At 66.0% G+C, this 27,889-nt stretch overlaps 1 protein-coding gene across 4 annotated transcripts; it reads right to left on the bottom strand.

Annotated features, from left to right (window-relative positions):
• Positions 1 to 98: 98 nt before the first annotated feature.
• On the bottom strand, positions 99 to 23,511 carry REXO1 (RNA exonuclease 1 homolog). 4 transcript variants are annotated; one of them, XM_080812518.1, is made up of 16 exons: positions 23,223 to 23,511; positions 8,462 to 10,191; positions 7,613 to 7,717; positions 6,643 to 6,853; positions 4,500 to 4,663; positions 4,076 to 4,207; positions 3,855 to 3,978; positions 3,112 to 3,225; positions 2,801 to 2,938; positions 2,563 to 2,676; positions 2,371 to 2,444; positions 2,067 to 2,177; positions 1,575 to 1,690; positions 1,340 to 1,478; positions 1,057 to 1,177; positions 99 to 982 (listed from the first exon to the last, which is right to left on the bottom strand). In XM_080812518.1, the coding sequence occupies exons 1-16, from the start codon at positions 23,377 to 23,379 to the stop codon at positions 894 to 896; spliced, it is 3,639 nt and encodes a 1,212-aa protein (XP_080668644.1). In that variant the 5' UTR covers positions 23,380 to 23,511; the 3' UTR covers positions 99 to 893. The 4 variants fall into 4 exon arrangements, with proteins under 4 accessions (XP_080668644.1, XP_080668643.1, XP_080668642.1 ...); XM_080812517.1 differs by having other exon boundaries at positions 1,340 to 1,690; positions 23,223 to 23,489; XM_080812516.1 differs by having other exon boundaries at positions 1,057 to 1,478; positions 23,223 to 23,489.
• Positions 23,512 to 27,889: the final 4,378 nt, after the last annotated feature.

The following is a 27,889-nucleotide window of genomic DNA, read 5'->3' as shown; positions in this document are numbered from 1 at the left end:
GTACAAGGATGTGCTCCTGCTTTCCCGGTCAGCGGCGGGTCCCGACCACCAGGCTCACCTGGCACGAAGACCACCACCAAACGCCACGCAAGCTAAAATCCATACAAACATTTATTCTGTCCCTGCCTCGGGTTGGGGAAGAAGGGCTCAGGGCCCTGGGGAGGCTGCAGGCCTTTACAGACAGCCCCTGGGGAGGGTGGGTCTCCGGCCGGAAGACAGGGTCCAGAGGCTGAGGGGCCCTGAAGGGGTCCGGAAGGCGAGGCCCTGGGGGGGCGGTGGGGGGGGGGCTGGCTTGGTTCCCAGAGGTCACGGAGTCCAGTTCCCACCCGTCCGGCCCAGGCCAGGCTGGACTCTTGGTCCTGGTGGCTGCCCAAATGCCAGCTTGTCGGCCCCCGGCCCCCCAACTTCTCCCCCTCCCCCAACAGGGAAGGCAGCACCAGGGTCTTGCTTCTCCGGGTGGGGAAAAGACAACTGTGCGAGTCGCCAGGTTTAAATTACAAATAATAAAAATAACAATACAAAATAAAAAAAACCCTGTCTTGAACACACCCACGAAAAGCCTGCCCGGCCGGAGAGCCAGGAGGCCTGGCTGCCAGGGACGCAGCGGGCCGGGGGCCAGGGGGAGCGGGGAACGTCTGTCCGGCCTCCTCCGGGAGTCAGCCGCAGTTCCCGGAGGACAGAGGGCGGGGGCGGCGCAGGGGGCCGGGTGGGGGGCAGGGCTCCAGGTGGTCTCGGTGCGGGGCTCTCATGCCGCCGGCTCGTCCCGCTCTCTCCGTTTCCATGTCTCGGCGACGTGGACAGGGTTAGCTCTCGAGATTTATTGCACTGTTTTGGAAGAGGCCTGGGGCAGAGGCCGGGCCGGGGCTGCGGGGAAGGCGGGCGGGCGGCAGCGGTCACCGCTTGGTCTTGGCGTCTTCTCGGATCTTCCAGATGACCAGGTGCATGCAGGCGCTGGCGTCCTCGCTGGAGCTGTGCCCGTCCACTGTGGGGCGGGGGGGGGGTGTCAGGGTGGGCGCCCCCCGGCTCGGCCCGCCACCCTGCCGCCCGCCAGCTCACCGTTGTCCTGGATGATCTGTCTGAGGTAGTCGGCCATGAGGTTCCGCAGGGAGCGCTTGTACGGGAGGCCCAGGCGGTGTGGGAAGAGCACGGACGTGTCCACCACAGTGCTGTGGATAACCTGTGGGCAGGCGGCCGGGCACACACCACAGGGGCCCGGGCAGGAAGGGGCCCCGTGGGACCGCCCAGCCCCCACCCCCCACGTGCTGAGCGCCCCGGGGCCCAGGACAGCCCCAGCCACCCTCCCAGACCCTTGGCGAGCGGGGCCCAGGGCGGGTAGTACCTTCAAGGCCAGCAGGTCGCTCTCCAGGCTGTGACCGATGAGGACGGTGTCAGCATTGAACATGCTCAGCAGGACGGCCTGGACGTCCCGGAGCGAGATGCTTGTGTCGGCGAGGTCCGCTTCGGTCACCCCTGAAAACCTGGGGTGCGCAGAGTTGGGGCCTGAGGGTAGCGAGGGAGGGTTCCTGGCTTCCCAAGCCAGGGGCGGGGAGGGGAGCGGGGCGGCGGGGCCCCACCTGGTGTTGTAGTCCACAATCTCATTGTCCGGCTTGACGAAGGTGTCGTACACCACGTGCATGTCCGTGTCCACGACCGTGACGCGCGTCAGCTCCAGGCCGTACGTGGTGTAGGACTGCGCGGCCGGGAGGGCTCGTGTGACAACGTGCCTGCCCCGCCCCGCACCCTGGGGGAGCTCCTGGGGCTGCTCTGGGAGCCCGAGCTGTTGTGAACCCGGGGTGCCCTCACTAAGCCCCAGCAGCCCCCCACACGCCAGGCCCGAGGTATGGTGGCGTCGCTCCGCGCATCTGGGGCGAGCCAAGGGCCGAGGCCAGAGCCGCTCCGCGCCAGTGTAGAAAACGCCCACTGTCCCAGCCCGAGCCACCAGGGAGGCGGCACCCGCCACGGGCCACGCTCTTCCCCTCACCTGCTCTGTCCTGAGACCCACGCCGGCTCCAGGCTGCAGACGCGGGCGCCAGGCCACCACCGAGCACGCGCGGCGCGCAACTCACCATTTCACAGTCGAGGGCGAAGATCCCCGGGTGAGCGTCTTCCGAAAGTTCTTTATCGAAAGTCTTGACGAAGCCTTCGAGGTTCTCCTTCCGGCCGTCCTGCACGTGTTGCTGCGGGCGGCGGGAGGAAGGCTGCTGAGGGCGACGGACGCCCCGCTCTTTCCAAGGCCGTGGTCAGAGACACACGGATCAAAGGACAGGAGGGGGGGGGGTCAGGGCTCTGCCGCGGGCTGCCCCTCGTTTCCAGCCGGGCCGAGGCTGCTCCCCACAGAGGGAAGCACCGAGCGGGGCCCGCGAGTCCTACCTTGGCGACCTGACAGCCAGTGGAGCCGATGGCGGCTGAGCAGCACGTGTACTGGGTCTCCCAGCCGCCGGCCACTGGAAGAGAGGTGGCTGTCAGGGCCGGGCCCGCGGGCAGCCCAGCATGCGCCTCCTGCGCACAACGGGGACCCCCGACAGGCCCGGGCATTTCCAGCCTCCTTCCCGGGGGGCTCACCCCGGTTCCGGCGGAGCCGCCCCCAGTGGTAGTAGCACTCTTCCTCGCGCACGCAGCGGCCGGACGCGGACACGAGGTACTCGGTGCCACACCGGCAGCAGATCCGGCAGGACGCTGCGGGGCGGGCGGGGGGTGGCGGGTGGGTGCAGGCATCAGGCCCCCGAGCGCCCCTCCACCCAGAGGCCGCTCCGCCAGCCGCCCCCGCCCAGCCCCGGCACCCGGGCTCAGGGCCACTCACGGTCCTTGGGCTTCTTCTCCTCCGCCGTGAAGATGACGGCCCCCCCTGGCCGCTCGGGGTGAGGGAAGGGGTAGCCGTTCTCTTTGAGCTGGTCCTCGGTGAGCAGATACTCCTTGAGGCGGCCATACAGGGCGGCCCCTGGGGACAGCCGGGACCGGTGGTCAGCCCACAGCAAGGCCGGGGAGGGCTGGGGAGGGCCAGGCAGGCGAGCAGGGGGGGCCTGGCGGGGGGTGGGGCGGAAGCGCCGCCACCGTGGCCACCGCTGAGCGCCCGGGACGGCTTGGCTGGACCGCGGGAGGGACCGGGCTCACCTTTCAGGTCCTCCACTCGGGGGCTGCTCGGGCGGCTCAGCGAGAAGCTGGTCTTGGTGGCCAACTTGCCCCCCAGCACCATCTCATGGGACACAAGCCTTCGACCGCTGGTTTCTGGAGGGGGGGGAGGGCAAACTGGGCTCGGACTCTCGAGGGCGCCCCGTCCCCCGGGGGGGGCCTGTCAGGAAAGGCCTGACTGCCCGTGACCTGGGGGCGGCCATCCTGCCCCCACCTTAACTCTGGGGACCAGCTGCTGGTGGCAGTCCCAGGGGACGGGGGAGACCTACGGGCCTCCAGAGGCTCCCTGGACCCTGCGCAGGGGGAGCTGTGGGGGGCGGAGGTGGGAGCGGGAGAGCAGGGAGGCGAGCGCACCGATGGCTTAATGTGCCTTCGAGAGGCGGGGGGTGCTCCCAGAGCTGAAAGCACAGAGCAGGCCAGGCTTCGCCCCTGAAGAGGCCGCCCCGCCAGCAGGGCCCTCAGCCCGGAGCCACTCGCCGGGGAGGGTGTCAACAGCGAGGAGAGGCAGTGGTGCGGGCACGCGGCCCCGGCCGTCTTCCGCAGAAGCCGGGGGCTGGCACCCGCCACCGGCCCCTCCCACGGCCTCTCTGCGGATGGTGTCTCTGCACTCTGGGCGGCAGAAAGCCGGCCCGCGTCCCACACCCCGGCCCCGTGCGCTGCCGGCGCACGCCTGACCCTCGCAGACGCAAGCGCCCGGCCGCCCAGTGCACCCTGGCCCGACCTACTGGTGAGCCCGGGCGCGGAGCTGGGGACCAGGCCTCGCAGCTTCTTCAGCGTGTTCACGGCCACGTTCAGGTAGATGTTCTTGCTGGGGCTGCGGTCGTAGGCCACCTTCTCCTCGCTCAGCGCCTGACCACACACACTCGGCTCAGGTCTGGGCTGCTGGGCTTGGGGCCCAGCAGCCACCCCTCCGCCCCGGCCCCAGCCCCCTGCCAGGCTCGCGCACCTTCTCTATGGCTTCCTGGTTCGAGGAGCAGAACTTGAGGCACTCCTCAATGAACAGGTTGAGATACCGTTGGCGGATGACCGTGGGGACTTTGCCCCCAAACTCTTTCGGGATAATGGGCTTCTTTAAACTCTAGGGAAGACACAGATCTGTCGGGAGGTGGCGTGTCCCCGCCTGGTCCTCTGATGCATTTCTCAGAATCCCCAGGGCGTCGCGCACGCGGTGGACCCTGCCGGACACTCTGGGCTCCGGTGACCAGGAGGGTGGCCGCTGGTTCATCGGCGCCAACATATCACGCTGGCAGTGTGGACGAGGCCAGGTGGGGGTGGGCACATGGCACCTGCGCCGTGCCCCCCGCCCAGTGTCTCTGAACCAGGCGGGGGGCAGGGGGAGGCTCCCGCGGGGCGGGGAGCGGCACGCTCACCTGTAAAGATGGGCTGTGGGCGACGCGCTTGTGGGTGATGGTGGTGGTGGTCTTAGATGCCATGCCTGACAACGTGCGCGCCTTCAGGGGCTGGCTGCCCGGCTCCGGGCCATTGGGAGGCTGGCTGCTGCTGGCGGCGAGGGCCCTCTTGGCACCTGCGGGGGCTGGCAGGGCACAGGGTGCGTGAGCGCAGGAGGACAGCACGCCCATCACCGAGCTGCAGAGCACCAGGCAGCCGCGGTCCTTCAGCGTCAGCAGGACGTGCATCTCGGAGCACAGGGGGAAGGGCCGGGCTGCGGGGCACGGGCTGTGGAAGGACATTAGGCTCTATCTGCTTCCGGGCAAGTCCATCGAGAAGGGGGAAACGCAAACGGGGCTCTGGAGGCCGGCTCAGGCAACGTCGCCGCCGGGGTGGTCCGGCGAGTGGCAGGCCACGCGGGGAGCCTCTGCCACATGTTCCGGCCCCCAACTCTGAGGCGTTGACTATGAGGGGGACAGGCCCTGATTCCTGGGCGGAGGACCAGAGGGTATGGGACACCCCCGGCCCGGTCACTGTGACCAGTGGGCCTGCCCACCGCCGCCTATGTGTTCTGCTGCTCCCTTTGATGAGGTCACAAACCAAACAGTCTCCTGCCCCCCCACCCACGGAGGGGGCACCCGCCTGCGGGGCCGTTTCTGAGGGCTGCAGGCAGATGGTGTGGGCTTACGTGCACATGGGGCCTCGGACCAGCCCTGCTCCCGGGCCCGGCCGCGACAGGAGAAGGGGAGCAGATGAGGACAGCAGGGGGCCCGGGGGCCCGGGCTCTCGGGAAGGACGCTGGCACCACCAGCCAGCTGTGGCCCATCCCACAGCCCATCCCACAGCTGTGGCCCATCCCACAGCAGGGTCTGCCTCTGCCGACTTGAGCAGAAAACACGCACTTCTCAGGGACAGCAACGCCGCTCTCGGGTTCACTGAGACAGAGACGTTGCGGCGGCATGTGGGCTCGCGAGGAAAGGAAAGCCGGCACCAAGCACCGGGCAGGACTCCCAAGACCTCAGGTGGGTCCCGCTGCCACTCAGGGAGGCGCCCCCCCCGTGCCTCCGAATGCCAGGCCCCCCGCCCCCAGCGCACATGGCGAGGCCCACGTGCCAGGACCAACCGCACAGCTCGACTGCGGGCAGCAGCTGTGGGTTTGAGAGCCGCCGCCCGGGCCCCACACGGTTCAGGGTCCTTGTCCTCTGCCGCAGCTACAGACCTTCAGCCAACACTTCTCGCCATCGGGTCCTAACTGGGGAGCTCAGGGTGGGGACGGATCAGAACGCGCGCAGCTTATCCTGAAGAAGGCTCCTGGCACCAGGGAAAGGCAAGGGTGGCTACGGATATCTGCGTTCATAGAACCACCTCGTGGGGCCGCCCTTGGGCTCGGTTCCTCAAGGGGGTGTCAGAACCAGCAGCGAGGGAATTCCCCCGGGAGCCGGTCGGACAGCAGGGGCCTCCGCCAGAGAAGCGCGCTCCGGATCCGGACAAGGCCTCCTGAGCCCCCTCCGGACACCGCTGAACCAGAGACACCCACTGAGCGCCCCGCCTGTCCGACCACAGAGCCGTGACCCGGCTTCCCGAGTGGGGAGCAGGGGGAGGGTACCAGACCGCCCCGAGGCCTCCGGACCAGGGGAGAGCCTCCAGTCCCACCGCACACACAACCCCGCGGCCAGCTCCCTGTTGCCGGCATCGCTGTCTAGGGCCCGGTGCCCACACTCAGACCGGCCCCCAGGAGGCCACCGGCCTCCGATACCCAAGGAGCCCGGGGGAGGCAAGGACACAAGACCAGGGGCAGGGACAGAGGGAGAATCCCAGGGGGGCCTCTGGCTCGGGGCCTCAGAGGGAGGGTCAGGGTCTGTAAGACAGACAAGGGATGGGAGGCAGGCAGCCCTCAGACCCTCCACAGCCAGCAGCCCTCTACCAGAACCAAAGCCAGGAAAGGCCGAGGGCCACTGGGCGCATCATTACGCCCGACCGCTAACTATCGGAGAGACCTTTATCCCCATCTCACAGGAAAGCATGCTGAGGCCCCAGCTGGGCCCTGCTCAAGGCCACCACCGGTGGCAGAAGCGGAGCCTCGGGCCCTCCCACTGTCCAGAGCCAATGTGCCCTGGGACTTACCGGCAGCCAGGCGGGGGTTGGGGACATGCGCGATCCTCCTCTTCTCGCCAGGGGCTGAGATGTGGACGGAGGAGGGCTTCTCAGCCGGCTGCTGGGCGGCCTGGAGCCAGCTGGCGGAGTCCCTCTGGGCCTGCTGGGCCCGCCGATAGCATACCTCCTGGGCGGTGGGAGGCCGGGCGGGGGGAGCGGGGCCTCTCCTCACGGGCTCTGCCTGGGTGATGACAAATCCCAGGGAGCGGCTGTAGGCCGGGGGCACCCAGACAAGATCACGCAGGGCAAAAAACGGACAGTACGGCCAAGGGCAGGAAGGCAGGGGCTCCGGGGCCTGGGTACAGCCGGCTACCCTGAGGCCTTCTGAGCTCTTAAATACCCAGGCAGGAACCAAGGAGCTCAGCATGTCAGGCCTCAAATTCATGTCTCCGGGCTGTCCCGGAGTGGATCACCTCGTGTCCCTGCCCTCTTGGCTTCTGCCTTCGGAATGCCCAGGCCGTGCCTTTGGCCCTGATAACAGGCACACCCACTCGTGGGGGGGAGTCCCTGCGCCCCCTGATTGGACCCGCACGCCCATCCAATCCCACTTGCTCCGGTCCTCTCCAGTCTCCAGCTTCACCCGGGGAGGGGTCCAGGGACTGATTCGGCCCGAGCTCCTAGGTGCTCGGCCCCACCCTCTGCCCTGTCCTCCGCCCGCTAGCTCGCCCTAGCCACCAGCAGCCGTTCCTGTCTTTACGGTGGAAACCAGGGTTCAGAAAGGTTGGGCCACTTCTCTGGGATCACACAGCACATCCCCCAGCCAGCACCAGGCTGTGCTGTGTGACCCCACTGGGGGACGGCCACTCCGGAGCCACCCGTCACGTCACCCTCCCTGCCCCGTGCCACCCACCAGCAGGGGAACACCGGGATCTGGTTTCTGCACACAGAGGCCTCTTCTCTCCTGACGACCTCTACTCAGGACCCAAAAGCAGATGCTCACCTCCTTGCCCTGCTTGGAGAGATGAGAAATTCTCCTCTTCTGCCCAGGGAACAGAGTGGTCAGCCCCGAATGCCCCTTGTCTTCGATCTTCTCTTCCTTGGGGGTCTGAAACACAAATAGGTCCCTCAGCGAAGCTCCATCCCTCGGGCCCGCCCCCCACACCAACTCAGCGGGCTCCCAGACCTCCCCAATCGGGGGTGGTGAGGTGCGAAGGCAGTGACGCACCCAAGGGAGGGGCTCCCAGGTCTTGAAATACAATGTAGGGCCCTCACCTCCAAGCCCTGCTGGCTCACAGGAGAGGAAACAGGTTCCCCAGCGCATGTCCTGCAGACACACCCCAGCCCAAGGGCGACGGCGGCCTTGGCCAAAAGGGTCTCCTGCCCAGACCACTGCCTCCTGCTCCCCTCCCTCGCCCACTCACAGGAGCAGCTCAGAAACACAGGAACCAGGTAGAGAAATCTACCGGGCACCACCTCAAAGGTCTGTAAACAGAGGAGGGCAGGAGAGCAACGGGTGGCCGTAAGGGAACCTCGCCACCCTCCCAGAAGCCGGGAGTTTCAGCTTTGCGGCAAGCAAGCTCCCTCTGGCGGCCGGCATGGGGACACGTGCCCACCAACCCAGAAAGGCACCAGGTTGGGTTTGGGGGACAGAGGAGAGGGAGGGAGAGGTGGGCGACACACAGCCCAACCCTGCCTGGTCTCTGTGCATCTCAGAACACCGCCCCAGGAGCCTGCTGGGTGGCCTGAAGCCTGCTCCGAGTGGACAAGGCGGGGGCGGGGAAGGAGGGCAGCAGGCAGTCCTGTGGACGGGGCGGCCCTGCAGCCGCAGGGCCCCGGCAGGGAGGCTCACCTGCCGGGCCAGCCGGCCCCTGTCCTCCGTCTTGACGCTGGTGGACTCGTTGAAGATGCGCAGACACTCCTCCATGGGGTCCGAGTCGAAGTCGACCTCCTTCTCCAGGGCGGAGTAGTCCACACTCCCACCGGGCCCAGAGGAGGATGAGGACGAGGAAGAGCACGAGGAGGGAGAGGCGGGGGCAGGCCTGGTGGGCGGGGGGGGCTTGAGGCGCTTGCGCGGGCCCCGAGCGGCCGAGCTGCCCAGGCTGCTGTCGGAGTCCGAGTCGGAGTCGGAGTCCGAGTCGGAGCTGGAGCTGAGGTGGGGCGGGGCGGCGGGGGGCGCCGTGGGTCCCGGGCCCTCGTCCTCGCTCTCGTCCCCGAAGAGGTCTGCGTGGCTCAGGGCCCGCTTCTGCAGCTTCGGGGCGTCCCGGGGGGCCCCCTCGTCCAGGGAGCGGGCCTTCCGCTCGGCCAGCTTGCCCGACGTGGTCTTCCCGCCAGTCCTGTTCGGCAGCTGGGGGACACCCCCACGGTCAGGCCGGCTTTTCCCTGAGCTGGCCACCGGGGTGGCCGAAGATGGCTTTTTCTTGGTCCCTTCGGGCGGCTCGGCCCTGTGCCGGGGGCTGCCGGCCTGTGGGCCCTTCCGGTCTGCACAGGGCTTCCCGGCTGTCCTCCCGTGCCCAACGTCTTTGCCCCTGTCCTTCCGGATGCCGTCCTTGGGGCCGGGGGCAGGAGGTGCCCCACTCTTCTTCTTCTTGGGTCTTCCCTGCTTGGAGCCACTCGGCTCCCGGGGGGCCCTGGCCGGAGAGCTGGGCTTGGCCACGGGCGTCCCCCCAGGGTCCTTGGGGGGCTGCCCGAGGTCCTCCACGTCGTACTGCACTGCCATCTCCTTGGTCTCCCGCAGGCCGCCCTCCTCCGCGTCCTGGCCCTCCCTGGAGCCTGACTGCCCAGGGGCCTTGCTCTCAGGGCCCGCCTGAGCTCTCGGGGGGCTGGTGGTGACAGGCACAACGGCCGGAGTTGCGGCGGCATCGTCATCTGAGTCTGAGAACCTGGCATCGCAGCCGGCAAAGGGGTCGCAGGGCTTCTTGAGGGCAGGTGTGTAGGGCTCGCTACCCCGGGAGCCCCTGGGCCTTTTGGGGGCCCTGTCGTCCTTGGAGCTGGCCCTGCTGAGCAGCCGGGCGGAGAAGTTGGACAGTGGGTCATATTCCAGGTCCGTGGACGGCTTGGAGTCGTCCAGCACGTACTTGCTGCTGGGGACAGGGCGGCCGTGTCGCTGGGGCTGGCTCACAGCCTTGGGGACATACTCCAGGGTGCCACCGCCCCCCGCACCTCGGCCCTGCGCCCGACCCAGAGAGGCCAGAGAGTACTTGCTACCTGCCTCGGCGGCAGCGGCCAGAGGACTGGGCTGGTAGCCGGCGTCAGGGCCTAACAGGCTGGGGCGGCCACCAGGGTTGTAATCGAAGGACAGTGGGAAGGCGTCCTCGCCCAGGCCGGCGGTGGGGCAGGCAGCGGGGCCGCGGGGCGCCACGGCAGGGGCCTCGGCGGAGCTGTGCTCGCGGGCCGTCTCCAGAAGCTCTTGGTACCTCCGCTGCTCGAGCTCTACCTCCGAGCGCACGGCCTCGATGGCCTGGTTGACCAGCTCCAGTTCCAGGATGTCCGAGCGCGGCTCATCCCCCCGGCCCAGCGCTCCATTCTCCCTCTGCACGGGGGGCTTGGGCAGTTCAGGGTTGTACGGGTCATAACCGAGCCCTGAAACACGAAGCGGGAGGAAAGAGCGGTGAGTGGGCCCGCTCCGGCAGCGGCCGCACGAGCCCACGCTGGCCACGGCCTCGGTCCGCGCCTCAGCCCTGACGCCACGTGGCGAAGGGCCACGGACCAGCACAGAACCGGGACCGACTAGGGGGCTGGGCCTCCGGCAAACCCCCAACGAGGCTCTGCCAGCAGGCCAAGGGCTCCAGAGGGCCCCCTCCCCCATCAGCAGGCGGGGGGGCGGGGCAGGAAGCAGAACTGGGCCCCATTCCGGCAAAGGTCGTGGAACTGGCACGAGGGAGGAGACCGACAGGACAAGTGCTGGGGCACGGAGGAGAGTCCACGGGCCCAGCCCAGAGTGAAGCTGTAGCAGGTACTTCCTCGCGCAGCGGAGGGCCAGCCCGCAGGCAGGGCACAGACACAGCCGGCGTGGGGCAGGACGCGCACGGCTCCCCAGGGTCAGGACCTGGGGGAGGGGGGAGCAGAGGGCCACCCCGGAAGTGTCACCTGTAGGGCTCCCTGCAGCTGCCAGGAGAACACGGACGCCACTAGGGACACCACTAGGGCGCCCCACAATGCTTTTCAGGGAAAGGTGAGGCAGAAGAATGCCATCCAAGCCACGGTCCCGTGGCGGGAAAAAGAAAAAGCATTGTATGTTCACATCACATTCTGAGAACACCGAGTGGGGTGCGGCAAAGCTTACGTCCTTTTTTCTTTTTTAAAGATTTTATTTATTTATCTGACAGACAGAGATCACAAGCAGGCAGAGAGGCAGGTGAAGGGGGAGGGGGAAGCAGGCTCCCCTCGGAGCAGAGAGCCCGATGCAGGGCTCGATCCCAGGACTCTGAGACCATGACCTGAGCCGAAGGCAGAGGCTTAACCCACTGAGCCCTCCAGGCACCCCAAGCTTACATCCTCTTAATGTTTTTTAAAAGTTTACGATTATTTTTTTTTTTAGTACCCTCCACAGCCAACCGGGAGCTTGAACTCGCGACCCCAACATGGGGGGTCACACGCTCTTCCCACGGAGCCGGCCTGGTGTCCCAACCTCGTGAGGTCCACACATGAAGAGTCCGCACCCGCGCCGGCGGCTGTGGGACAGAGAATCGGGCCCCGCACCGCGCTCCGGGCCCCGTGCTCGAGCCCCGCACAAGCAAACCACCGCTGTGTGCGCGAAGCTCCTGGGCCACTCTCATGCCCAGACAGGAGCACAGAAACTAAATAAAGGCTGAGCCAATGAAGCCCGACGTCCCCAGAAAGGGATGACACACCGTATTCAAACACACCGTGTGCAAGCGCTCCGGAATCTCGATTTCATCACTGGGGGCCGTGTGAGCGGCGCCCGAGCGGCTGGGTCGGCTGTGCGGCTGCCTCCGGCACAGGTCCTGACCCGGCGTCCCGGGACTGAGCCCCGCGTCGGGCTCCTGCTCAGCGGGGGGCTGCCCACTGCTTCTCCCGCTCCCTCCGCCCCTGACCCCGCTCACTCTCTCTCTCACATAAATAAAATGTTAAAAAAAAAAAAAAAAGGAAATCCTAACTGAAATGTTATTTATATTCCTTTGAAGACTTTATTTGTTTGAGAGGGAGCGAGAGAGAGCACAAGTGAGGTGATGGGCAGCCGGAGAAGCAGACCCCCGCTGAGCAGGGAGTCCGACCCGGAGCTCGATCCCAGGACCCCGGGATCACGACCTGAGTCAAAGGCAGACACTTCACCGACTGAGCCCCCGAGGGACCCACGTATGAACCTTTCAAATCACTGATCGCTAATCCCAGTTATAAGCCTGGAACTAGTGTAATGTTGTGTCCCAACCATATTCAAACAACTTTTTTAGAAGTCTAATCACAGATGACTCTCTAGCACCCCGAAAGCAAACCTGGCCAGATCTCATGCCCTGTGGTTGGAACGTAGCAGCTGTTTCTCCCCTGGAGCTGCAGGAAGGGGCCCCCCCCACCCACCCCTGGAGTTAGCCCTGGGGACGGACTCCGGACCTTGGCCCCCCAGAGCCGTCAGAGGATAAGTCTGCGGTCTTAAGGCACCCAGGCCGTGGTGAGGCACCCCCGCAGCCCCAGCACACACCAAGCAACATCACTGAGCGAGAGAACACGGGGGACAGAAACCCGCCGCTGGCCGCCAGCCGTCGAGAGAGGGAGCTGTGCAGGGCCTGTGGCTGGGCCGGGGGCTGCCCGGGGCCCGAGGGAGGAAGGGACCGCGGCAGGCCTGTTGTCTGGCATTTAACCTGGAATCTCGGTCTGAGTACTAGTTACATGAGAGGAAGCGATGCTTCAGACCACCGAGGACACGCCAGGACTGTGAGTCAGAGATAGGGAGGCAAAGTCAACGCTCACCATCACCGAGCCGGGGCGCCGGGGCGCGGTCCACTCGTGCCCCCGTCACAGCTGGAAACTCCCAGACGTGGGGTGGGGAGCCCGGGGACAGAACGCACAGCCAGCCCTGGTCAGAGGAGGAGGGCCGCCCTCCCAGCCCACCCTGCCTCACAACCAGCCCAAAGGTAGCAACGGGAGACCCACTCCGGCCCAACGCGGCCTGAGTGAACAGAGGCAGGTGCCCTCCCCTCCGACGTCCTGGCCGCCACCAGCAGGGAGAGGCCCGGGGGGGGGCCACAAGCTGGGGGGGGCACTTACTGGGCACGTGCACGGAGGGGCTGCACTGGTGGATCTCAAGGGGGCCTCCAGCCCACCTCATTGGAATACGCCCCCAGGGGCTGGTCACAGATGAACGGGTGGGGTTCTCCCTACCCTCGCCAGGGAGAGGGGCTTTGAACACTACGCACATCCGGGGCACCCGCGTGGCTCTGTCGATGAGGCGGCCGCCTTCGGCTCAGGTCATGGTCCTGGGATCCTGGGAGGGAGCCCCACATCGGGCTCCCTGCTCGGTGGGGAGCCTGCTTCTCCCTCTGCCCCTCCCCCTGCTTGTGTGCTCTCTGTTAAAATAAATAAAATCTTTAAAAAAAATTTTTTTTTAATTTTAAAAATGCACATCAACCAGAAGCCCCTCAACCCTGTTTCAAAGTCACGAGGTCGGGGCGCCCGGGGGCCCCGTGGGTTAACGCCTCCGCCTCCGGCTCGGGTCACGGTCTCGGGGTCCTGGGATCGAGCCCCGCATTGGGCTCTCTGCTCGGCGGGGAGCCTGCTTACCCCCCCCTCTCTGCCTGCCTCTCTGCCTGCTTGTGATCTCTAACAAATAAATAAAATCTTTTTTAAAAAAATTAAAGAACAGAAACAAAAGAATTGTGATCAGAGTTCAGAGCTCAGGCCACCTCACAGTTTGAAAGGAAGGGTCTCCCTCAAGCGGAGATGTGCTTAGGTGGAGACCCCCCGGGAGGGAGAGAGAAGGGTCTGCAAAGGCCCGAAGGCAGCCTCGTTAGCGAACCCCCCTCGTTAACTCAGGGGCTGGGGGGGCCTGAGGCCAAGGGGCACGGAGGGGGGCTATCTAGTCTCTTACGTTGGAGCCTATACCGGGCATCCTAAGGGCAACCGCGCCGGGTCCACCCCCACAAGCCTCCAGGCAGCCCGGCCTCTCAGATGGGGAGGGGTCCCAGGAGCTTAGACTCTGAAGCAGGTGCAGCTCCTGGCTGAGCCCAGTCCGAGCTCCCAGTCCCTCGAGGTGAGCGTCCCCGAAGCCCTACCCATGTGGGCCGTTGTCAGCCCCAGCTGGAGGTGGCCTGCCCAACCACAAAGCGGAAGAAACCCCGCTCCGTAGGCCTACGAAGGTCAAGGCCGAGCCCCGGCCCCCCTGGGGCCTCAGGTTCCCCGGTACTATGGAGACTCCGTCGGCAGCCCGAGGGGCTCCAGACAGGTCTAGAGGCCTCGAGCACAGCTACCAAGAACTCCGTTACAACCTCATGGCTTCAAAGTGAGCACACGGGGCCCAGAGTTCGGCCCACTGAGCCCCAGCCAAGTTACCCAAGGCTTCGGGGCAGGGGCCTTCCTGGCACCTAGCCCCCGCCTTGCCCTGCTTCGGAGGGCTGGGACCTCGGGGGGGCCTCTCGGAACTGAAGAAGCTCCCCAAGAAAATGTTTTACAAGCTACAGGGCGTTCTTGGGGCGCTGCCCACCGACCCGTGGGAGCACATCGGAACGCTTCAGGTAGGTGGCACCGAGAGGTCAGGAAGAGCCGTGGGGCACCCTGGACTGGCACCTTCTAATTCTCAGGGGATTTATCTGGATGGAAGCCAAGGGGCGGTTCCCTTGAGGGTCTGTGCCTGGTAAGCAGGCATTTGGTAAACAAGATTAACTAGGCTGTTTTCCCCAAATACCCCTTCCCATCCCCACACCCAACCCGCAGCCCACCTAGGCCCTAAGCCCCCCAGGACCTGCCCTGCGGGAAGAGAGAGCTGCCCTCCCCGGGCTCCGGCGTCCTGCCCCGCTCTGACCGCCCGCTTCCGGGACAGGCTTCCAGCACGTCGGGCACCAGGCGCGCTTCCCCAGCCCCACAAGGGAAAGCCAAAGCCCCACCGTCCAGGGCCGTGGCCCCCTGAGTGCGACAGCCCACGTGGGGCCGGCCTAGAGTCGCTGTGCAGACCACGAGGGGCTGAGTGGGCCACAGACAGGGCAGCGCTGCCTCCCGAGTCCTGGGCAGCCGCCTCCAATCCCTCCCAACCTCCCCTCTGCCGAGCAACGCCCTATCCTGGGCCCCGTCTGTGCGTCTGCGCCCACCGCACCCCAGCTCCAGAAAACACGGAGCACCCCCCTACAGAGGCACGCGGGGTTAACAAGACAGCCGAGCAGAGGCCCCACCATAAACCCCAGGAGGCGCTCAGGCCCGCCCTCGAGATCGTCCTGCCCAAGTCTGCCCATTCCACAGATGAGGAGGCTGGGCCTCCGAGCCGGGCTGCTCCCTAAGCTTCAGGCAGCTGGCGACAGGGCTGACCCCAAAGCCTCGGTCCTCCCCGCCCGGAAAGCGGTCCTGCCGCTGCCGGCCGACCTCGTCCGCCTTCCGAAGGGCTGGCTGTCGCCCCGGCCCTCCTCCTACGCTGCCCAAGGTCCAACGACGATAAGGACAGCCGCACAGCGGTCCCACCCGGGCTTCGAGCCCTGATAAGGCCCCAGCGGAACTCTCCTCCAACCCGGGGGCAGCCAGAGCCTGGGGACCCTGCACGGGGCAGCAGGGCACAGGGAGGAGACCGTCCCCACAGCCCTCGAGATAAGCAGAACGCCAGGGCCGGTCAGCAGAGAGACGGAAGCCACCCAGGCTCCAGGAGCTGCGGACGGGGCGGAGGCCGCGCCCCTGGTGAGGCCACAGCGGTAGAAAGGACACTGGCTACCCGCCAGCCCTGGCTTGGCTGGGATGCAGGGCAGGGCCGACTGGGGCTCAGAAGGTCTGAGCACCCACCCCTCGCTTTGGGCTTTTCTGGCCAGCCCCCAAAAGGGGCCAGAGCAGCCCCCCCCCCCAGGACCGCAGAGGGGCTTGCCGTCACTACTCCTCTCCAGGCCCAGAGTCTCTATTCCTCATGACCTTCCTACCCCCCCCCAGGGTAGGAGGCCCTCACCCCCCACTCCTGGCCATCCCAGTGCCCACCGGACAGGGCAGGAGCCTGAAGGTGGGGGTCAAAGTACCCGGCCGTCCACCTGTCCCTCTGGGGCAGAGCGGGGAGTGCTGGGGCCACCTGGGGCACCCCAGACATCTAGGAAGAAAAGAGGGATAGCCAACACAAGGGGTGCTCAAGAGGGCACACGGGGGGGCCCCTGCTATGTGCCTGATGAGGAGGCTGGTCTGCGCCGAGGGGAGCAGGGCCTGGGGTCCACCTCCGCCTCCAGGGCAGGCTGACGATGCTGGACGGCTCCACACACCAGCTCCAAGCTCCGAGCCCCGGACTGCCTCCCCTCACTGCCCTCCCCCCCAACCCTAACCGCCCCCCGCCCTGAAGCAAGTGCAAGGGCTCCAGGCAAAAGAAAAGAAAGAGGGTCCCAGCTGGCCCTGAGACCGCCGCCTGACTGGGCTCTCTCTGGCCATCACGGCCACACACAAGGGAGCTCCCCGCCCCCCCGCCCCCCCGCCCCCCGAGGCCTGATCCTGGGAGGACCAGAACGAGAGTGGCCTGGAGGCAGCCAAGGCCCAGCGCCCAGCCTGCTGGCCGGGAACCATAACCGTGAGGGGACCTCGGCTGCGCTGCAAAACCACAGGGAAGCCTCGAGGGCAGGATGAAACCACAAAGAGCGCTCGGAAATACAGGCGAGCAGCGGCACGGCCTCCCACGCGCGGCCAGAGGGGGCCTGCCCTCTGCTGCCCTCATCACCAGCCCACGAGGGCCACCAAGTCGCTGGCACGGTCCGACACAGAAAACATCGAGGATTCTCTCGCGCTGGCCCTGGTACACTTCCAAGTCCGCAAACGTGGTGGCGGGTGGAAGTCCTGGGGGTCACCTTCCCCCACGACGGAGACCTAGGAACACCGCAGCATCTTCAGGAGAGGAGGAAAGCCACACCCCTCACGGCCACTCCTGGACCGTGGGGCCAAGACAGGGGGAGCCAGGTGTCCCCCAAGAAAGAGCCGTCGCTCCAAGACCACACGCAAGCATCGCTCCAAGGCCACACGGGAGCGTCGGTGCCTTTTATCACTTGACCCCACACGTAGGTGCTGGGGGGTGGGGGGACGAGGGCAGGCTTTCCAGGTGGGCCAGCCCCCACCCCTCCTTCACACAGGACCAGATTCCTGCCCAGAGCCCGATGCCCCCTGTCTCAGCAACTCCTCCGGGCAGCCCTCCAGGATCCTCCCTGCAGAACTGGTGGGATGAAGTTGCTCGGACAAGCCTGTGCTCATCCCCAGGTACCCAGTACAATGCTGGGGCACGGGTGCACAGTGAGGGAGGCCCCAGGGCTTTCCGGTCCTCCAGAAAAGGCCTCCAGGAACAGTATATCTCCACCCTTGCTCTTGAGGGTCCCCCGACCCACTGTGCTGGAGAAGGGGACACAGATCTCTCGGGACAAACAACTGTTTTGTGTGCCCGCTACCTGGAGGGGACGGATCTGGCCTCTAGGACATACAGGGACAGGAATGACCAGGATGCAGCACCTGGAGTGAATGTGGTCCCGTGGCACTCAGACACGCCGTCCCTGTCCCTTTCCCGGGCCTTGCCCCCTCCTTGTCCAGCCGCTCCACACGCTGACTGCCTGGCTCCCCTCCACACCCAGGCCGCAAGTGAGCTGGCCGGTTCGTGGAGTGAGCGAGTGAGTGAAGGAAATCCTGACCGTGGGCCCAGGGGCCCCTGTGCCTTGAGTGCACCCACTCCCCTGGACACAGGTCCCTGTGGTGGCCGGAGGAGACAGTCCCTGTGACACAGACAGCGCCCCGTGGCCACACAAGAAAGCCAACGGGCCCTGAGCCCAGCCCTCCATCGCCGTCTCTGGGCTGGACTGGGGCGGACTGGGGTGGACTGGCCGGACCACAGCAGCCTCCGGGACCATCACGAGTCAGCGTGACAACAGTGACCCCTGCCGGAGCCGCTGGAGACGGCAGCAATGCAAGAGAGCAACGACCCCCCTTCCCTCCCACCCTCAGTCCCTCCCCACCACACAACAGAACATTCCAGGCCTTCCACTGCCCTGTCTCCCAGCCCCAATCTCCTAGGCCGCCACCCCGGCTCCCGCTTCCGCCGCAAACCTCTACTCACCCTTTAAAGCCCAGCTCGGGAATCACTTGCTGGGGGACACTTGCCTGATGTCTGCAAATCCCAGGGCCCACCGCGCTCTCTCCTGGACCCCGGGCCGTATCTGCGCTGGGGGACACCCACCCTAGGCTTCCAGAATGCCCCCCGACCCCGCGCCGGCCCACAGGTACACACTGAATTCAGACACTCCAGAAGACGCCGAGGCCCAGGTACGCCTGTGTGTAAACACCGGTCCAGGCCCAGCCACCGCTTGTGCAACGGCCAAGCCCCACCCTCAGAGTACCCGGGTTCTGGGCCCCCCAGCAGCTGCCCACCCCGTTTTCCTCCAGCAAACGAAAGCCACGAGTGGGAGGCAGCTCCCCCGGGGTGCTCCTCGCCTTCCACTCCCGCCTGCCCCCGGCCAGCCTGCCGTGGCCAGGCCCTCCGCGCGGCCATTGCCAGAAAACCTCTAGCTAGGAGAAGCCGCCAGACCACAGGCCCCCCGATGGCAAGCACGCACACTCGGTCCCCCGAAAGGCACGGGCCAAGCACAGCACAGACTCCGGAGGGCACAGCTCACCGAGAAGCAGAGCTAGGAGACCCCTCCACGACCCCCGGCCTGCAGTCCGCCCCGAGGGCTCCGGGCTCCAGTGGCCCAGGCACCTCTTCCCGCTCTTGGCTTCCTTCCTGGCACCTGGCTCTTGCTGTGCGTCAGACCACACCACCCGGCCTCCCCACTGCACAGGCCGGCGGAGAGCTGAAGAGCCCGCACGCCCGCCTTGCCGGCACCAAGCGTGGCTCTGGAAAGAGGACCCAGAGTGCAGAGGGAGCGAGGGGATGATGAAGCAGGCAAGAACGTTCCCACGACAGTGTCCGTCCATGGAGGGCCCAAGTCCTTACCCGTTCCACAGAAGCGCCAACGGAGGCACAGGCGGCGATGCCGGCCAGGTGGGTGGGGGCCAGGCCAGCCCCGCCCGCCCGCCAGGACAGGCTCTTTGCACAACAGAAAGCGAAGCCAGACTGCCTTCCCTTGGGGCTGCACTGCCCTGCGACGGCTGAAAGGCAGCCGCGGAGCCTGCTCCTCTCCTCGGAGCCCCTGGAGAACTCGGGGTGGGGCACGCTCAAGCCCCACACGCAGCCCCGGCTCCCCGGAACCCCGGCGGGCTGTGCCCGCCAACCCTGCCCGGGCCAGGCGCTGAGCAGGCTCCGCACACTCACCTGGCAGCACAGACGCTCCAGGCCCCAAACAAACCTGCGGATACAGGGGAGGGGCGCTCAGGGCGCCCTGGGGGACTGAGCAGCAACCCCAGCCCCCACCCACCCTGTGCCAGGAGCAGCCTCCCCAGACAGCGCCCTGCGTCCCCTGGGGGCAGGACCGCAGGGGGAGCCCCACTGTTCTGCTAGCGCAGAGCAAAAACACTTTAAAACCCCAAAGCAGCTGTACGTGTGCGGCTCCCTCCCAGGTCAGGGGAGAAGGCAGCTTGCGGAGGTCTCAGGCCGTCCGGAGGGGCTGCCAGCTGCAGGATGCCAGGCGCAGAGGCCCAGGATGGCCTCTCGCCTCCAAAAACAGAATCCAACGTAATCAGCGCGGCAGGACCACGACGCACAAGAGTCGCAAGGCCTCTCCCATGGCGGGGGGTGGTGGGGGGTGGGCAGCCGCCTGCAGGTGCGGGGTCTGCCTCGGACGACTCACAAAGCCCCTTTCCTCCAACTGTTCAGGACTGCCGAGGTTTTTAAAACAAACATTACTCCAAGTCGGACATTGCTCCGAGTGGTGAGGAAAAGGGCTCCGAACGGAGAACTCGGGGGCTTCACCCGCTGAGACTGCTGAGGGCGCAGCAGCCGCGAGGCCCAGTGTAGTGCATCCAGGGCTCTGGGAAGCCCAGCAGCTCGCCTCTGAGCCCAGCCCCGCAGAAACCCAGAACCACCCGACACCAGACCCACCACCAGCTGAAGCGCTCCGCGGGGAGGCTTGCAAGGCTGGGTCCCTGGGGGCGGCCGCATCCTGGGAGGGGCGGGGGTGGGGGTGACGCTTAAAAAGAAAGTCAGGTGGCCTCCGCGAGAAACAGCTGATGACCAAGAGACACCGGGCGATGCCCGGGAACGCCTGCTGCTGTCGCGACCCGGGCAGGGGGTGCTGCCGGCACAGAGCAGGTGGGGGTCGGGGAGGCTGCTCCGTGCTTTCCGGCGCCCAGGACACACACTCCCACCCCCACGCCCATGCCTGCACCCGCACACACACCCACCCCCCCACCCAGAGCGCCACGGGCCCCACTGGCCAGGTTCCACTCTTCCCCCAGCCAGCTTCAGAGCTCCCAGCCCAGACGAAGCCGGAGGCCCAGTGGGTCAGACTCCAGGCCACGCTGCCCCCGGCTAGCAAAGGCACCGCCGGCTCCTTGCACACCCTGGCCAGGCCTCCAGACACGAAAGGCGATGCTGCCCTCTGCGCGGGTTTCCTCTCAGCATCCGTTCTTTCTCAGTTCAGGGAAGACAAGTCCCCCCGCCTTCACCTGTGCCGAGGAAGCGCCGGACACGGGAGGGCGCCTTTCCCTCCCGTCTCCGAAGACACCAGCACATGCCGGTGGGAAGTCGCCCCCATGAAACCCACTGGCACGCGGCCCCCAGAGGGAGCAGCTGACGGGTGGCGGGGCCGGCGGGCCTGCCCAGTGCCGTCGTCCCCTGGGGGCTGCCTGTGACCACGGCTGTGCCCCTCCAGCTCCAAGTCAGCTCACAGAGGAAATACATCCCGCCCTCTGCAGGGAAGCACTCCTTTCCCGCTCCGTCCCTCCGAGGCCTGACTTCTCTCCACACCATAAAGGGCCCTGCCAGGGGAGGGCTGTGCCCCCCACACACGGCCCTGACCACACCTGCCTTCCAGCCTGTCCTCAGGTCTCGGGCTCTAGTCCTGCAGCTCTGTCCTTCCCAGGCTCGCTGCTCCCGACCAGCCCCGGGGCCGAGCGCCGAGCCCGACACACAGAGGGGGCCTCGCTGTGCGTGAGGGACACACAGGTGCTGGGCAGCCGGCACTGGAGGAAGGTGGTTGAGTGTGCCAAGGGCCTGGCTCCCCAGACTCAATCCCATCCCCCACTCACCGGCCACGCGCACCCGGGAGAGTGGCTCTCCATCTCTGGGCCTCAGTTTCCTCGTCTGTAAAACGGGGACAATCATCCCTACCATTGAGAGTTCTAGAGAGCCTGCCAGAGGGTGTGCTGCCGCACCCGGGCAACGCCACCCGAGTCTGGAGGGGGCAGTCCTGAAGCCCACACCGGGTAGGCGGGCAGCGGGGCTGGGTCTGCGGGGCTGGAAGCAACAGGATCCCCCTGCCCAGCCCCCTCACAGGACTCAGACTCTGCTGAAAGGCTCAGGCGCCCGCTGGCCCAAGACCAGCGGTGCTGGGCCTCACAGGGACCCCCACAGCCCACCTGCAGGCAGCTCCCACCCAGCACCTTAGCTGCTCTGGAGCCTGAAGATGAGCCCAAGCAAACCCGGCCCAGCCCACCCTTGCCAGAGCACGGCTGCTTGGGCCACGCACACCTGGACTGCTGCAGCCTCTTCCCGCCGGAAAGAAACTTGTCAAAATCTGGAGCGTGGGCAGCTGAAAGGCAGGGAAAGGATGAGGCACACACTCTCCCCTGGCCTCTTCACAAGGCAGCAACCCCATAAGCACACCACAGAGAAAGAAACAGGGGGTCCAAGAGGCCCCGCAGCAAGAAAAAGGCTGAGCTGGGATCTGACCCTGGCCCTTGAAGGGGAGGCAGTGTTCTATCTGAAACGGGCCTTCCCTACCTTGCCTTTCCTGCAAAAGGAAAATGAGGACCTACTGGGGAAAGGGGCAGGCGGCAGCATCTTTCCCCAAGGCAAGCGGGGCACACGCCACCCAACAGGTTCCCTTTGAGAAACCAACTGGCCACCTGTGAGGCAGAAAGAAACGTAAAAAGCGACTTACCATGGGACGGACACATGAGGCGAGAAATCACACCCCACCCAGGGTTCAGGCGGCTGGAAGGCAATTCGAGGACCTGGGGCCAGGTCGCAAAGTCAGTGGCATGAGGGTGTGGTCCTGCCCTCTCCGAACGTTCAAGGAACCCAGAAACCGTGAGGAACCCAGAAATCAGGGGACTCTTTGCAAAGCGCTACGCACAATGCCAACAGGTAAGCGCACGGACTGAAGACGCTTCAATGGGCGGGCGAGCTGGGCGCCAACTCCCTCGTGCTCCCCCCACCGCCCGCCGGCCCCTGCCGGAGCCGGGAGTAGCAGGAGTGGATTCTACGGTACCAGTGGGCACGGGTGGGTTTTCTCCTTGACAGCAGGCTCCTGGCGGCCACACTCGAAGCTCAACGCCGCTCTGCGCACCCCGTGCCCAGCACAGGTGTGGAACCAAGGAACGCCTGCATCTGGCTGGCTGCAGACCGCTGCAGGTGCCAGGGGACTAAGCAAATTTATGTGACAAATTAGAAAACCCTACTTTTCCTTTCCTGACAAAACGGAAAACCAGGCCTATTATCTGACTCCAGCCAGTGCGCTCCTCTTTTGAAGAAGGTGCTGAAGCAATCATTTCTCACGGTGAGAAACACAAACGAAACTTCACATGGACCGTAGGAGGAGGTCGGGGTCTGACAGAAAGGGGGAGCCAGTCCCGAAGGACAGAGGTCACCAGTGGGAGCCTGGATTTCCCTCAGAAACAATGACACCACTTCATCCTTTCTCCAAGCCTTTCCCTGCGACGTCTTTCTTTCCCTCGTTCCCACAGTCTCAGCTCAAATCCCACCCCTCCTACAAGAAGCCTGCCTGAGTCCTCCCCGCTTTCACCAAGCCCTGCCATGACAACGACAATCACCACGAGGATGCGACGTGCCGTCCACCGACAGCTCCGCGCAACCGAAAGCAGGTAATTCCTGGAAGCCTCCTCCCCCTCCCGTCCCAATCCCCGGGCTGTGACTTACTCCCCGTCCAGTCGCGCCTGACACACAGTAGGGGCTCCCAAGACCCTCCCAACTGCACTACTGGCGACAGCAGTGGCCGTTCCCGGAGGCGCGGAGGCGGAGAGCAGCGCGGCCGCAGACCGGCGCGGCCGCAAGCCCCTGGCGCTGGGGGAGCCCGGGCGCGAGGAGAGGCAGGAGCCCAGGGCCCGCCGACCGGTGCCAGCCGCGCTCGGCGTTCGGCCTGCGTTAGCTCACCGCACGCCCGCGACAGCTCCAGGAGGCCATGCCCCCGGCCGGCTGAACCGCCTGCTCCCGGAAGCGGAGGCTCGCCGACATCCCGCGCCGTGCGCCGGGCCCGGGGGTGGGTGGTCCCGGGCCCGGCTCGGGAGACGACGCCCACCAGCGTGCGGAGAGCGGCCTGGGCCGAGAACCGGGCGCCGGGAGAGCGCCGGCGGCAGAGTCTAGGCCTGGGCCGGGGAGCCGAGCCCCGCTGGGGCATTACCTGCTGCGGGGGGCGCCGCTCCGCCGCCGACAAGCGCGCCGGGGCCCCGGGCCCCGCGGTGCCGGAAGTGGCAGTAAGGCCGCCGGCAGGGCCCCCCGGGCGCCCCAGCCCAGTAGGGGCAGTCGATGGCCCGGAAGAAGCCGGTGGAGCGTAGCATGGTCCGTCCCGAAGCGGGACCCCGGCCCGGAGCCGCCCGGGCCCCCGGGCCGCTCACTGGCGCCGCGGTCGCCGCCGCCCGCGCCTCCCGGACCCCGCCGCCGCCATCTTGCTCCGAGGCCCCCGCAGGCCCCCGGGACGCCGCCGCAAGGGACCTCGGGAGCGGCTGCCCGCGGCGCGCCTGATCCGAGACGCGGGCCCTCGAGGGACAGCGGCGCGGCGTGGACGCGCGGGCTGGGACCGGCGGCCGCGGGAGGACGTGTGGAGGGCGCGGGCGGCCCGGCCTGCAGCCTCCCGGAGCGTCGCCGGCGCCGCCGCCCGGCCCTCCGAGGCGGCGGCACAGCCACCTTGAGCCCGAGGCCCCGACGGCGCCCGAGTTGTCCACCGCGCGCCTGATCAGGGGAAAAAGGAAAAAAAAAATCCCTGGGGACCCAGCGGTCAGTCCCTTGCTTTTAATGGGCGTTTTATTAGCGCGTTGCCCTGAAGTGCCCCCTGCTGGACGAGGCGAGTCTTGCGGGCGCGTCTTCCCGGGACCCCGGAACCCGCCCGAGTCACCCCCAAACGCACCTGCTCGTGGGCAGCGCGATGCCCAGCCCCACGGGGCCCCTCTGGGCGCCTGCTGGCCGCCGGGGCCCGCCCGGGGCGCCACGCTGGAGCCCGCCAAGGGGGGCCCGGGTGGGACCGGGGAGGCTCACGGCCCGGGGGCGGGGTAGGCCAGCGTCTCACCGACCACTGGGGAGACTGGGGCGCTGCCAGGCCCCGCCGCAGCGCCGGCCACGCTGGGTCTCCCGGCCGTGAGTCCGAGCTCCGGCCTCCGGAGCCTTAAAACACAGCGTCGTCGGGCCGAGCCTTGCGTGTCGGCGGGAGTCCGCGCTGGGGCGGCCGCTCTGGAAGGCGGCGTGGCGGGTCCCCACGAGTGCCGAGTGCGGCCGCCGCGCGAGCCAGCGGCCCCTCCTGCGTGCGCGGCCGAAGGGAGGAGAGCGGGCCCCTGAGGGCACCCGCACGCCCCTGGCCGCAGCCACAGGACCCACCGGGGCGGCCGCTGGGACAACCCGCGTCTGCCGCCAGAAGAGTGGACACCATGCGGCACGTCCACGCAACGGAGTGTCACTGCCCAGACGGAGGAAAGAAGGAGGGACCCTGACCCCTGCCACACGCGGAGGGACCCCGAGGACACGGGTCAGCGAGAGCGGCCAGACTCAGAAGGACCCGTCCCGCAGGACCCCACTCCCGGGAGGGCCCCAGGGGAGTCCCGTCCCCGCAGGCGGAGAGGAGGGGTTGGGGGCAGGGGCAGGGGTGGAGAGTCTGTGCTTCGTGGGGACACAGTTTCCGTGTGGGGGGATGGAAGGTTCTGGAGCCTAAGGGTGGTGGTGGTCACGGGACAGGGTGAGTGTGCTTCACGCCGCTGTGCGCTTAGAAATGGTTAAAAATGCAACGTTTTATGTTATGTATTTTTACCACAATCACAAATTAAGAAGTATGGCAGGAGGGCCGGTGGGGTGGGGAGGGTCAGAGATGACTCTGCAGACGACACAATCTAATTTTGCTTTTCAGAATTTATTTATTTATTTGACAGAGACGCACTGAGAGAGGGAGCACAAGCAGGGGGAGTGCGGAGGGAGAAGCAGGCTCCCCCCCCCAGCAGGGAGTCCGAGGCGGGGCTCGCTGGCAGGACCCTGGCCGGGGACCAGGACCTGAGCCGAAGGCAGACCCTCCGCTGACTGAGCCACCCAAGCGCCCCCCGTGGGACTCTTTCTGGAGCCGGCGTCCAGGCGGGAGACAGCTGGAGGCTGTGCATGTGAGGGTCCTGGTCGTCCACACCAGGAGGGGGACTGGGAGCCACAGGGGGCTGGAAGTGGTGAAGGACGCAGGTGGATTTCTCCCCTTGACAGTCACCTGTCCCTGGGGATTTCTCACCACCGCGGCCTCCCACACCTTCCCGTGCGCCCGCGGTGTCGGGATGTTATTCACATTCTGCCCTCCTCAGCCTGAGGATCTCGGGGCCAGAACCCCGCCGGACACAGAATCTGCAACACGTATCTGTAAAGCCGATCAATGCGAAAGAGTGAATGTGCCCTCAGTTCGGGGAGGGGATTGTGTGCAGAAAACTGGATTTCATGCGCCCACCTGGGGTAGACTTTAGTGATGAAAACAAGAAATGGAGGTGGAGGCAGATGGGAGGCGTCTCCAACAGGGCACCTGGGCAGGCTCTCCCCTCTGTTTTAGTCCACTTGGTGGGTTTTTTCCTTTTTTATTTAGGGGAAGTCCCATGAACAGAATCAATCATTTTATTTTCTTAAGGTTTTGTTTTTAAGTAATTTCTGCACACCCGGTGGGGCTTGAACCCATGACCCTGAGATCAAGAGTCACGTGCTCCACTGATTGAGCCACCCGGGCGCCACCAGAGAGCACCTGTGACTGATTACTTAATATCATTATCAATAATTATCAATTACTCATAATTATTTTGGAAGTGAAAATTCAGGGGCATTTTTGTACGTTCACTGTTTTGCGCAGCCATCATCTCTACGTAACTCCACAATATTCCGAAGCCAACAAGATACCCCGTCCCCATCAGCAGTCATCCTTCCCCCTCCCCCGGCCCCCAGCCCCCGCGAGCCCCCTTCCCGTCCGTGGAGGAGCCTGCTCTGGACGTGTCACACGTGTGGACTCACACCCCGTGGGGCCTCCTGTGTCTGGTCCCCTCCCTGCACATTGTGGGCTCGGGGTCCGTCCCGGGACAGCGCATGGGGGCCTCGCTCCTGGTTACAGCTGAGTGCGGGCGTGTGTGTGTCGGTTTCATGTGTCCATGTCGTGTGTCTGGCCGTGGGTGGAAGGGCGTCTGTGCCCCTTGAACTGTGCAGCTGTGGACACGCATGTGGTTGCTTTCCGTGTGTGTGTTTGAGCCCCAGGGTGTTGAGTAGGAGTTTTTCAAATGATGTGAATGTGTCCGTTGCCCATGTTTAAAACGTGGGGAGATGCACCCACAACTGCCCACCGCAGCCGCCGTATGAACAGCTGGCCACCCCGGGTCCAGCAGCTGCTGATAGCCACGGACCCCTTGAGCACAGGATGGCCCCCTCCCAGCTCCCGCTGTCCTCGCCTCAGCCAGCGGGCCCCCCACGCGGGGTCCGTCGACACCTGTCATCACAGAAAGGCAGGCCCCCCAGAGCGGCCCGACAGGGCGTGTGAAGTGAAGCTCACCTCGTCTCCATCCGCGCTCACCGGCGGGCCTTGGACGTCCATCTAGCAAATATTCACCAGGTGCCCATGACGTGCCAGACACAGCGCTAGAAGCACCCGTGAACAGTGGAAAGATCCCCCTGGTGGAGGTGGTGCTCCAGGTGTGGGAGACAGACAAGAAGAAGTAAGGAAAGGAGACAGCATGATCCAAGTGCTGGGTGAGGGCGAGGCGTGCGTCTGAGAAGGGGTGGTTCATGTAGTCCTCTGAGGAAGGTGGGAGTTGAGTGGTTCTGAAGAAGGTAAAGAGGGGGAAGGGCATTCCAGGCAGCAAGCACAGCCGGTGCAAAGGCCCCGGGGCAGCACTGGGTTGGCAGGTTGGAGGAACAGAGAAGAGGTCCACGTGGCTGGAGCAGGGTAGGCAAGGGGGAGAGAGGGAGGAGTGCAGGGCAGGGAGGGGATGAGGGCAGGTCGTGCAAGGGCCCTGGAGACTTCGGTGAAGACTTGGGCTTTTCCCCCAGGAGCCCCAGAGGTCTGTAAGCAGAGGGTGGGACGTGAGGCAGGTGCTCATGGGCGCCCTCTGGTGGCCACCGAGAGGGGCACATCAGACTGGGGGGGCGTCGGGGGAGGGGGGCCTGCCGCGGTCCAGGTGGCCAATGATGGGGTAGAAGTGGGCCACGTTGGATGTGCTTTGAAGTTAGAACTCCAGGGAGGTTTCCGGATGGAATGGATGTGGTTAGAGACACTCAAGGTCCAGGGTGACCCCAAGGATTTTGGCCTGCACCTGGAAAAATGGAGAGGCCAGTGCCTGACGGGGAGGTGGGACTGGGCAGCCTGGCGGTGGGAATTGGCACTTTGAGGGTCCGGAGTCGAGGTCCGACTGGCGTGGAACCAGGGAGTGTCGTCGGCACATAAGGGCATGTGAGCGTACAAGGAGCGTAAGGAGGGGGGCCTGAGCCCAGGGTGGAGGAGATCCGAGGGGGTCAGGGATCCCTGCGGCCACATGACCAGGAAGCGTCCAGAAGGCCGGAGGGGACATCTTCGAGCTGTGCAGAGCACATGGGATGGTGTCCCAAGAGAGACAGGCAGGAGGGGCTGCGTGTGTGGACCCCGAATTCCAGGGACTCCACCCAAAGGGGCAGAAAAGCCAAGCGGAGCAGAAGGGGGGCAGTGGGACCGGGGTCCAAGGAGCAATGTCTGCGGGCCTGCGGGGCAGAAGCCAGTAAAAAGGGGACCAAGCGAAGCAGGGCGTCGGGGGTGCAACAGGGAGGCCGTCCTTGAGGAAGGGCAGGGCCCGTGCCCAGCGCGGCCGCGGTGGCAGGACCCCGGGG

This window comes from Martes martes (genome assembly GCF_963455335.1).
Source record: "Martes martes genome assembly, chromosome: 1".
In the NCBI taxonomy this organism is placed as follows: domain Eukaryota; kingdom Metazoa; phylum Chordata; class Mammalia; order Carnivora; family Mustelidae; genus Martes; species Martes martes.
The sequence above is the reverse complement of the archived record's forward strand: the minus strand, read 5'-3'. Positions and strand labels throughout refer to the sequence as shown.

Coding starts and splice junctions, on each gene's coding strand:
- REXO1 (XM_080812515.1), bottom strand. CDS start 23,379: ATGCTACGCTCCACCGGCTTCTTCCGGGCCATCGACTGCCCCTACTGG. Junction 7,718..8,461: donor GGGGCCGGCTGGCCCGGCAG/GTGAGCCTCCCT, acceptor TTTGTGTTTCAG/ACCCCCAAGGAAGAGAAGAT. Junction 3,979..4,075: donor ACCAGGAAGCCATAGAGAAG/GTGCGCGAGCCT, acceptor GTGTGTGGTCAG/GCGCTGAGCGAGGAGAAGGT.